The 15,506-nt window shown below is 41.5% G+C and overlaps 1 protein-coding gene across 1 annotated transcript; it reads left to right on the top strand.

Annotated features, from left to right (window-relative positions):
• Positions 1 to 8,007: 8,007 nt before the first annotated feature.
• On the top strand, positions 8,008 to 8,960 carry LOC131225605 (uncharacterized). The gene has a single exon (XM_058221159.1). The coding sequence runs from the start codon at positions 8,195 to 8,197 to the stop codon at positions 8,717 to 8,719; it is 525 nt and encodes a 174-aa protein (XP_058077142.1). The 5' UTR covers positions 8,008 to 8,194; the 3' UTR covers positions 8,720 to 8,960.
• Positions 8,961 to 15,506: the final 6,546 nt, after the last annotated feature.

Raw genomic sequence — 15,506 nt, 5'->3', positions numbered from 1 at the left:
TGGATGTTACTTTGGACCCTTGATGTGACCGATGAACCACCTTGATCCTCATAATCATTCCATAATGGGGCCATTCTCTATGGACCCCATCATGATGTTTATCTTCTTTGCATAAATAGGGTCATCTAAATCGTACATTTTGGTGGAGAAAGGATCTCCACCATTGATTTCGAATCGGTGGGCCTATATGTATTGGGACCCATCTTGATTTATGTTGTAAACATGGAAGGGAGGGCCCATAGTGTCGGGGTTCCTCCATCACACGATCTCTCTCTCCTTCTCTCTCTTTCCCTCTCTTTCTTTTATTCTTGTTGAGTGATGTAGTGTGTGGCCCACTTGGATGGACCCCACCTTAAATGTATGTTTTATCCATACCACACATCCATTTGGTGGCCCACCCGAGCAAGGCCCACCTTATGCATGTGTATGCCAAGACCGTCCAGCGTCCAGGGACGCTGGACGTGGAAAGAAAACACAAATATTAGCTTGGTTATTCAAGCTTTTGAGTGGACCACTTGTGTAGGCCCCACCTTGATGTAAGTATCCAATCCACACCGTCCATCCTATTTACCAGCTCATTTTAGGCGTTGAGCCGGAAAATGAAGCTGATCCAACTTTCTAGTGGGCCATACCTTAGCAAACACTGATTCCCACCATTTAAAGTCACCTGAAATTTTCTACATGACAAAAGATGCCCAATATTGGGCTTGATGGGTAGATTTTGGACTATGGAATCCATTGGGTGGGTCGAATTCACCCGATGCGGGCTCTACCACGGAAAAACCATGAAAAAACGCGATTTTCAAAAAATAATAATAATAATAATTCATGCAGCAGGCGCTGCTGCTGCTAGAGGCGCAGGCAGCGCCTGCGGCATCTGGCGGGCGGACGAATAGGGACCCACGGTCCCAGCCGTGGGCCCCACCATGATGTGTGTTATGTATCCACTCCGTCCACTCCGTGGGCCCTTAGGGCAGCGAGCCGCCCTCCAAAAATCAGGCCCATCCAACGCTCAGGTGGCCCACACCACAGGAAACAATAGGGCTGAACCGTCTACCATTAAAACCCTTTTTGGGTCCACAGAAGTTTTGGATCAAGATGAAATTTGTTTTTACTCTTCATCTAGGTCTGCGTGACCTTATGGACAGATGGGATGGCATATAAGCATTATGGTGGGCCCCACATGGGACCCACAGTGATGTATGTGTTCATTCTCACCATCCACCGACAATGGACGGTGAAACCAATCCTCTATCCACACCATCCAGGGACGGTGTGTGTGCGTGTGTGTAGATATATATATATATATATATATATATATATATATATTTATATAATATATATATATATATATATATATATATATATATATATATATATATATATTATATATAATATTGTAGATATATACTGTATATGAATTATATATTATATTATACCTAATATATATATGATGGTGGGCCTTCATGTGGACCCCCACCATGATGCTTGTGTTACATACAAACTGTCCAACCATTTTGAAAGCTCTTTTTACAGGCTTGAGACTAAAAATAAGACAGATCTATAGTCCAAGTGGACCCCACTTTGGTATATATATATATATATAAGGTCATAGGATTAGGTCCATCTTGATGTATTATGGCCTGTTGTTGGGGCCCACTTGAGTATAGACATGGGGCCCAATTGGTGTGGCCCATCTGATGTACATAAGACCCATGTGATTAGGCCCATTCTATGTATTTGTGGTCATTGTTGAGGCCCACCTTGATATGAATATAAGGCCCATGTTATAAGGCCCATTTTGATGTATTCAAGGCCCATGGGTTATGGCCCATTGTAATGTATTTGAAGGCCCATTGATGTGGCCCACTTGATTATATAAGGCCCATATGATACGGCCCATTTGATGTATTTGAGACCTATGCGTCGAGGCCTAATGAGATGTATATAGGTCCATTGCAATGTGTGATTTCATATGGTTTGTGTAATGATGTTTTATGGCAGGCCATGCCTAGGGAACAATGTTGGTTTGACGTCCACATTATAAGAATAATGTTGGTTAAATGTCCACATTATGACTTTCCTTAGGGCCCATTGATAGGCCCATACTTGTTGATAATTCATCACTTTATAACATGCTTAGTATAGCTCCATGATTCATGCCCATACGCATCATTTGTATGCTTGATATGAGGAATGTTTGATCATAGCATAAGCCATTGGGCTGAGACATTTACGGGACTCCTTATAAGACAGAGTGCCCCCACATGAGTGCGTGGTACGCGCAGGATTACTGCATGATTTGACGATGTGACTCATACATTCCCCATATATGTGACTTGATCACTGCACGCCCTAGCGACATCAGGGCCGTGGCCTCCACAGGCACATCGTGGATGGTCGTATCGGATACCGAAAATATTGATTCTAGCATTGTGGGTACTTAGGATGTCATTGGGTGAAAATCCCAGAACCTTTTTGGTATCAGGAGATGCTCTAACGTCTAGACTGAGTAAATACACGAGCGTCCGAGTGCCGAATACCAGTAGGCCGCTTCTCCCACTGTGTCGTGATCGGTTGGAAGGGGGTGTGGCCTTATCCGCCTGAGGGAGGGTGCTATAAGCTAGGCTGAGTTTGACCAGCTCGCAAATGAGTCCGCTATCGACGAGCCGGGTAGGTATTGGCAGACTACTGGTCAGGCAGATAGTGTGATCTCTTCCACTTGCTTGACTGTGTAGCTAGGGAGGAGGCAGTCAGTGTGAGGTGTATTAGACCTCGGTGATATCCAGAGAGGAACTGTACTGATATGTGTACTTGATGAGTATTGACATGCTTGTATTACATCTCGCATATGACATTTGGCTACATAGGCCTCGCATCGCATGGCCTTAGTATGGTCGATAGCATTCATGCCTTGCATTACATAGCTTTGGTACAGCTGATAGCATTCATGGACTTACCGCATATTTTCGCATTACTCTGATATTGCACACTTAGCGCTTGCCTTGCGCATACACTTACACCACCCTCTAAGCTTTTGAAAGCTTATGCACGACCTTTGCGTGCAGGTAGCGTTGGACAGCAGCAGCGCTGAGGCAGGAGTGTGCATCTGATCATTTTGGAGCTTTTGATCATCTTATATTTCCCTTTCCGCACTGTACTTAAAAGTTTTTTTTATATATAGTGGATATGTGATGTTGTTGTTTTGGTGACTTGGTTATGCTTCATTACAAAAAAAAATTCATACTGAAAATCCTTCTTATAGGATCCCAGGATCGGAATCTAGCACGAGAGTGCCGGGATCCAAGAATTGGGCACTACGGAGGCTGTCGGCGCCGGATTCGGCGATCGAAAATTTTATGAGCCCGTTTTCCGAGTTTGGGGCGTGACAGAAAATCAGCGGGGCAAACTAGTAAATCAGTGGGGCAAACATGAAATTGAGCGAGGGAAACTAGAAAATCAGCGGGGCAAACTAGAAAATCAATGGGGCAAACATGAAATTAAGTGGGGGAAACTAGAAATTCAGCGGGGGAAACTACACAATCAGTGGGGCTAACTAGGAAATCAGCGGGGCAAACATGAAATTGAGCGGGGCAAACTAGGAAATCAGCGGGGCAAACTAGAAAATCAGTGGGGCAAACTAGGAAATCAGCGGGGCAAACATGAAATTCAGTGAGGCAAACTAGACAATCAGCGGGGCAAACTAGAAAATCAGCGGGGCAAACTAGGAGATCAGCGGGGCAAACATGAAATTCAGCGAGGCAAACTAGACAATCAGCGGGGCAAACTAGAAAATCAGCGGAGCAAACTAGGAAATCAGCGGGGTAAACATGAAATTCAGCGAGGCAAACTAGACAATCAGCTGGGCAAACTTAGCAGATAATTTCATGGCTTGAGCCGATAAATCTAAACGTATCCAATGTTCAAATGAACCACACCAAATAAAATTTTGAATTGAACTTCTAATATTGATCATATCTTAGGGGCCACAGAAGTTTTAGATCAAGCTTATAATTGTGTTTTCTATTAATCCATGTCTATAAGTTTGATAACAAACAAACATCACTGTTAGGCTCATTATGGTTTCAACGGTGGAAATCATTATGCCCACTATTTCCCGTGGTATGATCCACTTGATCTTTTGATATGCTTCAATTTGGGGCTAAATCGCTAGAATTAGATGAAAAAACGGATGGACGACGTGGATATACTACATACATTTAATGTGGGCCCAACTGAGTTTACTTAGTACAATGGGAGCATACTGACTAACTCAGTATGCAATCTAATTATGCTTGTTACGCCCCACAATGATGTTTTATTTGTAATACATAATGTTCATTACCCCTCCATTTTCATCAGAATATGTGTACACCAAAACCCCATATGAGGGAAGGAACCTAGACATTGAAGGAGGGAAATTAGATATTGAGTGGGACAAACATGAAATTGAATGGGGCAAACATGAAATTTAGGGTAGGAAACATTAAATTCAGCGGGGAAAACATAAAATTCAACGGGGAACACGAGAAATTGATTGGGGAAAACTTGATTTTCAGCAAGGGAAACATGAAATTCGGTAGGGCAAATCATGAAATTCAACGGGGCAAAAATGGAATTGAGCGGGGCAAACTAGAAAATCAACGGGGCAAACTAGGAAATCAGCGGGGCAAATATGAAATTGAGCGAGGGAAACTAGAAAATCAGCGGGGGAAACTAGAAATTGAGCGGGAGAAACATGAAATCAGCAGGGCAAACTAGAAAATCAGCGGGGCAAACTAGAAAATCACTATGCCCACTGTTTCCCGTGGTATGATCAACTTGATCTTTTGATATGCTTCAATTTGGGGCTCAACCCCTTATATATATATATATTGAAAAGGTACTATGCGCTCGACCTCATGATTAGCTGCCGTGAGGTCGAGTTGTGTGGGCCCCACCGTGATGCGTGTCGACCATCAACACCGTGCATTTGATGAGTACCCTCTAAATTATGGGATATCCCAAAAATCAGCCGTATATGGAACTCAGGTGGGCCATACCATCTAAAATCATGTGAAACACCGTTAAAACATATAAAAGCACTTGGTGGGGCCCACCTGAGTTTTGAATGCTGTTGAAACTTGGTCTGAACCCTCATGCAACTGGGACACACAATGGATGGGCTAGATTTGCAAACCACATCTCGGTGGGCCCAAAAAACGGATTATGAATTTTTAATGGTGCACAGCCCCTCCCCACTTCTGTATGTGGTGTGGCCCACACAAGTCACGGATTAACTTGATTTTTGAGACCTAGGCCCACGATGGAATGGTGCATCTGACTGATGGGTTAGATGTTCGAAACGCATCATGGTGGGGCCCACACAGCTCGACCTCATGGGTGGGATGGACTCGTGAGGTCGAGCGCATAGTACCTTTTCCCTACACACACACACACACGTGCGTGCACGCATGCACATGTGTCATGTGTATATATACGTGTGTGTGGGAAAAGGTTCTATATGGTCGAGCTGTGTGGGCGCTATCATGAAGATGCACCATTCCATGGTGGGCCTAGAGCTTAAAAATCAAGTTAATTCGTGACTTTTGTAGGCCACACCATGTACAAAACTTGAGAGGGGTTACCTTCCATTAAAACATTCATAATTATTTTTTAGGCCCACCGAGATGTGTTTCACAAATCCAGCCCATCCATAATGTGTGTCCCACTTGAATGAGGGGTCAGACCAAGTTTCAGACACATCCAAATTTCAGGTGGGCCCCACCAAGTAAATTTATATGTTTTAGGCATGTCTTCACATGATTTTAGATGGTATGGCCCACCTGAGTTCCGTATAGGGCTGATTTTTCTGCTATCCCATAATTTAAAGGGGACCCATTAAATTCACGGTGTTGATGTTCGACATACATCATGGTGGGGCCCACATAGCTCGACCTCATGGGGAGTTCCCATGAGCTCGACTGTATAGAACCTTTTCCTCTACTACCCTTGGCGAGTACAAAATAAAAATGGAACTACATACATTCAATGTGGGCCCAACTGAGTTTAAAATGTACCTGTGCTGCGTGCTTTCTTCACTGGAACAACCATTTTCAGAAGAAGACAATGCTGATAAGGGGGGCCCACAAAAGGGTTTTTTTGGTCTTTCTACTAGAAATGCAGTGAGGAAAGGGGGTGAAAGCAACGGCAGTGAAAGCAGTAGTGGAAAGGGAGAGGAAAAGCAAACTGTGGAAATGGGAGAGGAAAAGCAGCGGGACAAACTAGAAAATCAGCAGGGCAAACATGAGAGAGGAAAAGCATTTTCTAGTTTGTCTCGCTGATTTTCTAGTTTGCCCCGCTGATTTTCTAGTTTCCCCCGCTCAATTTCATGTTTGCCCCGCTGATTTCTTAGTTTGCTCTGCTGATTTTCTAGTTTGCTCCGCTGATTTTCTAGTTTCCCCCGCTCGGTTTCATGTTTGCCCCGCTGATTTTCTAGTTTGCCTCGCTGATTTTCTAGTTTCCCTCGCTCAATTTCATGTTTGCCCTGCTGATTTCCTAGTTTACCCCGCTAATTTTCTAGTTTGCCCCGTTTGCATTGATAGTTTTCCTCGCTCAATTTCATGTTTGCCCCGCTGATTTCCTATTTTGCCCCGCTGATTTTCTAATTTCCCCCACTCAATTTCATATTTGCCCCACTCAATTTCATGTTTGCCTTGCTGAATTTCTAGTTTGCCCCGCTCAATTTCATGTTGGCCTTGCTCAATTTCATGTTTGCCCCGTTAAATTTCCAGTTTGACCGCGAAGTGATTAAAATTGACCACGAACTAAATGAAATGGATTTTCGACCATCGACCCGATGAAATCTTGGAAAATAACTAGGTTGGTTGGCTAAATTAGCTTCTCTTACCCCAAAATCATATGTGGTTAGTTAAGTAAATCATTCTAATTTAGGAGATATGCTTGTTAAATAAATAGATAAAGAAATGAATTAAAAGATAGAAAAATATTTTTATAAACTTATATATACATATTTACATAATTATGTATTATAGAAAAATGTAAGAGGGAAAATGTTCTCCATGTAAAAAATAAAAATTAAAAAAATAGAGAAAAAAGTGCATAGCACTCCAGTTATAGCCATAGTCCCAGCTTTGACCCGGTCAACCCCAACTCGTTGGTTTCCTTTTATTTTTTTATATTTTTTTTATAAGGTATGTGTTATATCCAAACCATCCATCTATTTGGTGAACTCGTATTAAGGCTTGAGATGAAAAATAAGACAGATCTAGCTATCAAGTGGACCACACTATAAATGGCAGTGGGTAATTGAACGTCTACCATTGAAACCCTTTCAGAGGATCATTATGAAATTTGTTTTTCCTCTTCATCCAGGTCTTTGTGACCCTATGAATGAACTTAGACGGGAAGGATTTCTCACAAACATCACAGTGGGCCCCACCTGAGTTTCCCATCGCCGGACCGTCCGTCAGCGCTCGTCTCTGCACGCCAGCCAGAGGAAGGCAGGGGTATTTTCGTCCTCAAATTCGGTGGCCGTACGAGGAGGTCTAAGTGCGTATGTTAAGTTTGTATTGTTTTGTAAAAACCACCGGATAAAAGGTGGGGTCCACAGTCGTAAATTTCTCTGGCAAATTTGGGTTTTTCTTCAGCAGATAAACCCTGTAAGATCTTTGGAGAGGCATGCACATGCACATCTTAACTGAAAACTTGTCAAATTCAAACCTCAATCCAAACCGTCCAAATCATGGATCATGTTTTTGTACATTATATTAATAAGAATGAATTAATTATCCTATTGGACAGATTGAAGAATAATCATATATTTGAATCTAACAAAATAAAACCGCATAAAAATAAGGAAGTTAATATTTCATTAAATTAATCTAATAAAAAATGATCACTTATTCTATTTCAACCGTTCGGATTAAGCTATACCTTAGCATATGTGTATGTATTCTCGTGTCTACCACCATTCTAAATAACTCCTCTTTCGTTTTGAAAAAGAAAAAAGAAAAAAAGAGAAAGACAGAGAAATTCTTTCCTGGTGGGAAAGAACAAAAACCTTCCTTCCTCCAAAACAAGACCCCCACATCTCCTTCCCAACCTACCCCTTTTCAGTTTCTGTACCCTCCCTATAACCCTTCGTCATTCCATTTCCACCGTCGGATTCGGGACCCGAAACATCAGATCAACGATGGAGATTTCGCTGATCGCCGATGCTGTCTCTGTAGCAACGCATGGTCTTGGCTTCGCCAAAATCCTCCTCCGAAGCCATCATTCCTCAAATAACATCCTCGCCGTCGTCTTGCCCATGGACGCTATCTCTCCGCCCACAGTCCGATCGCATAATTTCAGATCTGCCCCTCGGACGCTCGTCCGGAGGATGCGGCGTACGAGGCGGAGATCCCTCACGGAGGAGGAAGGCGTGGACGGCGGCGACGAGGGGTTCTTCGGGAACGGAGACGGTCCGTTTGGCGGAGGTGGAGGCAGTGGCAGGGGGTGGAATTTCGACGGGTTCGGAGGTTCGAATTGGGAAGAATCGTCATCTTCGCCGTATTCGGATCCGGCATTCGACTTCGTCTATGGGGTACTTTGCTGGATCGTTTTCTCTAATTGCATGCATTTCGCTTTCAAGCGGGCCGTCCAAATTGCGGCAGGCGGAGTAGGGGATCCATCCAGGGAGAAGGTCCCAATGCGATTGGTGCCATCGGTGTGCTGATGTGGCACTTGTATAAGGTCCTGATTTGATGGACGGTGGGCTGGTATCAATCTTGCCGTCCAGGAATTGAAACAGGGAATGGAGGAGGTTGGGGATTGCTTCTGCCCTAATTTGGGTTGTCTTCCATAAGATTATTCTAATGTATATATGTATATCATTGTCATCGTAGTTGTTGTTTTCGTCGTCATCGTCGTCGCTCTTAAAATCATCAGTTCACTTGTTTATATGATTTGTTCATGTACAGCTTGGATTTTCTGCATGTAATGCAATTTAGAACTATTTTATAGCGAAGATAAACTTTTGGTTTTTTTTTTTTTCCCTCCGTTGTTAGAATTGTTAGAATTTACTCAAAGAGTCTGTTGGTGAACTTATATCTGCATTGGTTCAAGAAAATGCAAAGTTAATTAGCATTTGTTCTGAATTTATGTGGATTCTATTTGATCTCACCGTCCTCACATACATAAAAGCCTGATGGCTGCAGCATGAATTTTACATAAAAACGAGTGGTCCAAAAGAAGCCCAAGGCCCGGTTTTGTAGACACCTAAAAAGATGAGTTGATCTTGTTTTTATTTAACACTGATTATTTATTAGAGATCTTGATCTCTAATTTATAATCACTGTTAACATGATCTTGTTATGTAGTAGAGATCAAGATCTCTAATACATGGTTACTGTTAGCTAAAAGAAAACTCAACTCATTTTTAGGCGTCTAGCAAACAAGGCCGAAGAGTCTCCAGTTGGGCTGAGTTTACTAGTGAATTGAATTGCAGTTCAATCAAGAGGGAATGACAAGAATAAATGGTGCTTTCTAGTGTTTTTAATGGGGAAGTAGCACCCCCCCAAATTGTAGTAATGTCTTCCAAATCCAACGTGAAAGTAATTAGTTGCAATTTTATTGAGGAAGTAGCACCCCCCAACACACTTCTGCTTCGACAAGAAGAAGAAGAAAAGAAGTGTGGTGACTGCTACCCTAAGATGCATGATGAGAGATCAATTGCACATTAATTTCGGCAATCAACGTATAAAAATTAACACGAAGGTCACATTAATTTCGGCAATCAACATATGAAAATTAACACGAAGGTACCCTAAGATGATGGAAGCTACCCTAAGATGCATGATGAGAGATCAATTGCACATTAATTTCGGCAATCAACATATGAAAATTAACATGAAGGTCCTAGGTTATCACATACACAGGTTGATGTAGAATGATGGAAACTACCCTAAGATGCATGATGAGATATCAATTGCACATTAATTTCAGCAATCAACATATGAAAATCAAACATATCCACATAATTGATTTGGAAATTTAGATTTATAACACGAAGGTCCTAGGTTATCACATACGTAGTGTACGTAGCTATAAAATTATTCAAGAGTGGCCCACTTAGAAGTAGGGACTTTCAATCTAGCATGGGTAGTGCAACAACCATTGTTGTCATGTGCAACCGCATATGCGCATATGTGGTCGCATATCCATATGCAGATCGCATATACGATCATGGCATATGCGATCTGGCACATATGCGATCGCATATGTTGCATATGCGAAAATATGTGATCGCATATGCGATGTATGCGATTGCATACAAAATATGCGATCGCATATCGGCCAACGGTTGACACATTATTTTAGTTTTTATTTTTTTATTTAAAAAAAAAAAAAAGTCTATAAAGAAGTCTTCCAAACCTCCCCCATTTGCAATATTCTCACTCCAAAATTCTTTTACTCTTTTCTTCTTTTACATTTCTTAATTCGAAGTGGTCTTAATCTCTCTCTCTCTCTCTCTCTCTCTCTCTCTCTCTCTCTCTTATATTTTTTTACTTCCAGGTGATCTCTCTCTCTCTCTCTCTTATATTTTTTACTTCCAGGTGATCTCTCTCCTACATTTCCCTCTCTTGGAAGTTGAAAGATCAAGATTCAAGCACTTGTTATTTAATTCATTGTTTAATTAATTTTATTTCTCTCAAATATATTTTAAATATGTAAAATTAGTTATTTATTAACTTAGGAAAGTAGGAAAGTTACCCTTAATTTCTTTTTCTTTTTCTTTTCTTTTTTTTATAACAATTTTTTTTGAAATTTCCATATTTTTTGATTTTTTTTATTTTTTATTTTTAATTTAAAACAAAAAATATACGGTCGCATATGCGATTGTGCGATTGCATATGCGCATAAGCATATGCGATTCGACAGCATTGGCAACAACCACATGGATAGACAATGATGCAAATAAAATTCTAATTTGGAGAAAGTTTCACAAAAAATTCAGATTTTCATTAGGGTTTTGGATTCATGGATTGAGATTTGGGGAATTGGGTTTTTAGGGATTTAAAAGATCTAGGGATTAAGTAGGTTTTGAGGGAAATCAAAGAAGGAAAACACCAAAAGGGTGCCGACATGCGGCTGCCCGTACAGACGCGCGTGCATGTGCATGTGTGGGTCCACGCATGGATTTTTATTTTTGTTTATTTGTTTGGGGGGAGGTGGATTTGGTTGGGTTTTGATGGGTTGAGAGGGTTGTAGCCTTGTTGGGGGAGGAGGAAGAAAAGAGAGGAAGAAGAATACTTTGTTGGAGAAGAGAGAGAAATAATGTACTTTGGGGAATCCACCACCAAACAAGCCTCTATCCTTTCACAATTCAATTAGAAGGGAGGGTTTCTCATAAATCCGAAAAATAAAGAAGAAAAATACCTTCACACAAGAGAGCTTCTCTTTTTTGTTTCCTTCTCAATCTCCTTCACGAGGATTGGATGTTTCCCTCCCCCCCATACTCGTACTTTTATAATGAAATATCAACACAATTATCATTATGCCATTCACTTAAGTGAAATGGCCCATCATCCAAAATAAAGAAACTAAAACACTTATTATCAATCTCAATCATCAAATAAATCCTAAAAATAACCAAAAAACATAAATGAAACACGATCAAAGTCTAAGGGACTCAGATCTAAAAGATTTGACAGCCTGATGGCTTAATCGACAAGATCCAACGGTCGAATCGACATGAAATAAAAGTCCTATGACTAAAATGGTCTCCTAAGCAACCCACACGCATCATCCCAAAGTGGGGTCTTCCTTATGCATATCCAATGCATGTGAGGTCTTCAAAATGGCCCGATGGGTCCCATATGGAACTCGTCTCCCATCCACTAAGAAAATTGCGCTAATGTGGGCGATCGCCTCCGTCTCTGGTACACTCAAGTAGATCCTCTAATGTCCCCATCATGGATTGTGTTGGGAATTATTTAGTAGAACACAAGAATTTGTGATGGTGATTTACTTGCTCTTCCTACCTTTCAGGAAATGCTTACTTTCATAGATTGACATCTGCATGGTATAGCGTTCGAATTTAAAATCGAGTGTCTAATAATTAATGTTAGCAAGGTGTTCCGTAACGGTAACGGTGGCCGTAATGGCCACCACCGCCACCACCATTACCTTTACAATACGGGGCATAACGGCTGTTACGGCCCTGTAACGGCCGTTATGGTCTCTCTTATTTATTTATTTATTTATTGAAAAAACCCCCGAAAAACATATATCTGCCTCATATTGTTGATTAAAAAGTATGAAAAATCTGTATTTGTCCCGTAATAGACCATTACGGGGCTATTATGGCCTTTATAGGGAACGTAACGTGCCGTTAATGGCAAGTACAAGTTATTTTTTTCCATAATGGTGGGACCATCATAGCTCATTAAGACCAGGCCAAGGTGGGTCCTGGCTATTGTTGGTTACAACTTGATAGCTGCCTGTACCATGTGCCTGCACGCCACAAGTGTATACTAATAACAAAGGTGAATCGAACTTGTCATTCAGAAATGATAACTCATCTCAGTGAGTCAAAATTACCACCTTGTTGTTGGCTATTTTGGTGTGGTTGTGATATTTATGTTTGTGTTAAAAAGTGTCAGCTTTTATTTATCGACTGATAAATCAAACTAAACAGATTTACTCCTTGAAGCCTGAAGGCAACAGAAAGTGATGGTACTCGAATGTTACCTCAGACTCCAAGATTTGTTTTCTTTTTTGCACAAGGCAATTTGTTCAAGTTATTAATGGCATGGACACAGGAGATTTACATATTAGTATGAAATTCTCATCATCGTTGTCATCTATGCCTTGTCCCAACTAAGCGGGGCGAGTTACACGAATCCTTTCTTTCCATTCCACTCTATCGCAGACCATATCCTCAGTTAAACCATGGGTTCCCAAGTTATTTCTTACTACCTCTACCTAGGATGCAACTTGGGCGGATTGGGTTGGGTCGGGTTGAGGGTCAAGCCCAACCCAACCTCAAGAGGACCTAACCTGCAACCCTACCCGAGCCCGACCCAAATTCCCACCCGAGGTGTCCAACCCGACCTGAATTCTTCTATACTTGACCCAGCCTGACCTAATCTGACCCAACCCGGCCCAAATACATGTGATTATTCCCATACTGACCCAAATTTGCCCAACCCGAACACATTTCAATTTCAATTCAGGTTGTTGCTTTTGAACCAGAACCTGACCTGAAGACCTTGACAACTTGACCCAACCTGACCTGAATGCAGGTTGGATCTATCAGGTTAGGGTTGACCCGAGCCTAAGTTGCTGCCCTATCTGCTGCACCCATGTCCTTTCAGGCCTTTCCCTTGCTCTTTAGAGACTTCAACTGGAACCAACTCAGTCCCTATGTAGTAGTATGAAATGGATTTTGGGAGGTGGCAAAAATGCTGAATTCTCTCTCTGCCAAGGAAATGTATTTTAAATTACATCATGCATAGATCACATTGAAAGAGAAAAAGGAGAAGAGAAGTGAGGATTTTTATGATGGATGCAGGAAAAGACAAGTGAGAGGGTGTGCTTAATTATATATTTTTTAAAAATGTCGTACATATGATCTAGACTTCCACTTCCATTTCTTATTTCTTTATCTTTTTTGCTGTTTTACTTTTTGGGGGGATTTGACTGGATTTTTGTCACGGTGGGTGTGAATGGAAATTGGCAATTGAGCTGTTCTTTGAACACATCTTTGCAAAAGCTTGTGATTTCTGAAGTGTGTCCTACCTATCTAATTAACTCGATGATTAGAATTCAATTCCATATCCATAAGGACCTCCAGAAGTTCATGAACCACCGAAGGTGATGTTGGAAAGAGCAATCGGGGCAGGATTTGCCGTACATGTGCCATTATTCATACCTTTTGCCAGCCCTAACTTGACTGAGTTTGCTGGGAGGTTGTTGAGACCCAAGGTGAACCTCTAGGGACCGATTTAAAGAGATGAGACAAATCACATAGATAACCTCTTGAGATTTTAGTGTAACTTAAAAAGAAGATGATGTCATAGTTACTCTTTACATTGATCGGAAAACACAATGTGATAAAGCTATGAAAACAAAACAACATGAAACCAAAACACCAAGATCATAATATCAATGAAAGAAACTGGAAAGACAATCAACAGAGGAATGCTACATCATTGTTTTCCCCACACTCTTTCCCTGCAAATTGATGGAGAGGCGAGAGCTGCAGCTTATTTGAGGCTTCATCCCCATATTATGGACTAAGGCTACCTCTATATTCTCTTCACTCCAATCCCATCGATCGCATCACCATGGTGATTATAAATGCTTTGTGGAGATTTTCACTTCTAAGAGTCGGTTGTGTTTTCAAGCAATGACGGATGTCTTAAGGATTATGTGTTCAGAGTCAACAGATGAGACACTGGGACCATAAAGTTGGCTTTTTGGCAGCGTATTTACATGATATCATATATTCGTTGTCATGAACTTTAGGAGGTATTAGTTAACAGCATGCTTAGCTGGCTTGTTTGGCTTGTGTGCTCTAGACCTTAAGTGTTTGCAGATTACCATTTTTGGGGCAATGCACAGTGGTTTGGCTAAAGTGCATGAGTGTTGTGCGGGTGTGCAGCAAACATGTCATTGTGGGCTCCCTGGTATTCTTTTCAGCCAATTACATGAGCATGCCCTTTTGGCTTTTGGTCTGATTGAGATACACATCTTTTCCTCAGTGATAATGTGGGTGCCTCTGTTTATTTTATATATGAGGGAACCTGATATGTGCATCTCATCCTTAGCATTATGTCTGGCAACTGCCCATCCATGTCCTTCCACTTGTTTTTGGGGGGTGTGTCCGGGCTGGAGATTTGTATTGGGTGGACTGTTTCCATGTGGGTGTTCTCATTAAGAGCCTTTGGCACTTGCTGGTTCTAGAGCCTAGGTAAAAGAGGAAGGTTGATGTCTGATGGGCTGTTGTTTGGAGAACTTATGCCGACAACCATTTAAAATCTGACCCAAATTTGCTGGGAGAAAGGCTAAGATAAGATGATGATGATATGCTACTTAAGCTGCTGATCTAGTGAAGGCACAACCACCTCTAGAATTCGGATGATAGGCTAAACATAAGGGAAAAAGAAAAAGGAAGACTCTTCGTTTATCATGGTCTGAGTCAAAGATGTCCAGCAAAGATGGGGATTAATGCAAAAGTCATGCAATTGTGAACACAGGCGATTCCTATACTTTTGAACAAATTTTGAGCACCTAGTGTGAAATTTTGAGAGCCTTGATGATTTGCTGATCACAGGGAACTTCAAGGGAACTTTTTTTTTTTTTACACACACACACACACACACACGCACGCCGTGGGATTTCACCACTGATGAGTACTTGAACCCTTGACCCGGTGTTGAAACTCCTGGGAGTATACCACCCGGGTAAGAGTAAGGACTCACTTCAAGGGAACTTTAACATGGCATTTGTTGCTGCTG

Source organism: Magnolia sinica, chromosome 14, assembly GCF_029962835.1.
Source record: "Magnolia sinica isolate HGM2019 chromosome 14, MsV1, whole genome shotgun sequence".
NCBI lineage: Eukaryota > Viridiplantae > Streptophyta > Magnoliopsida > Magnoliales > Magnoliaceae > Magnolia > Magnolia sinica.
This window is presented reverse-complemented; position numbering and strand designations above follow the sequence as displayed.

Bases quoted from the DNA above. Each gene is read 5' to 3' on its own strand.
- LOC131225605 (XM_058221159.1), top strand. From the start codon at position 8,195: ATGGAGATTTCGCTGATCGCCGATGCTGTCTCTGTAGCAACGCATGGT.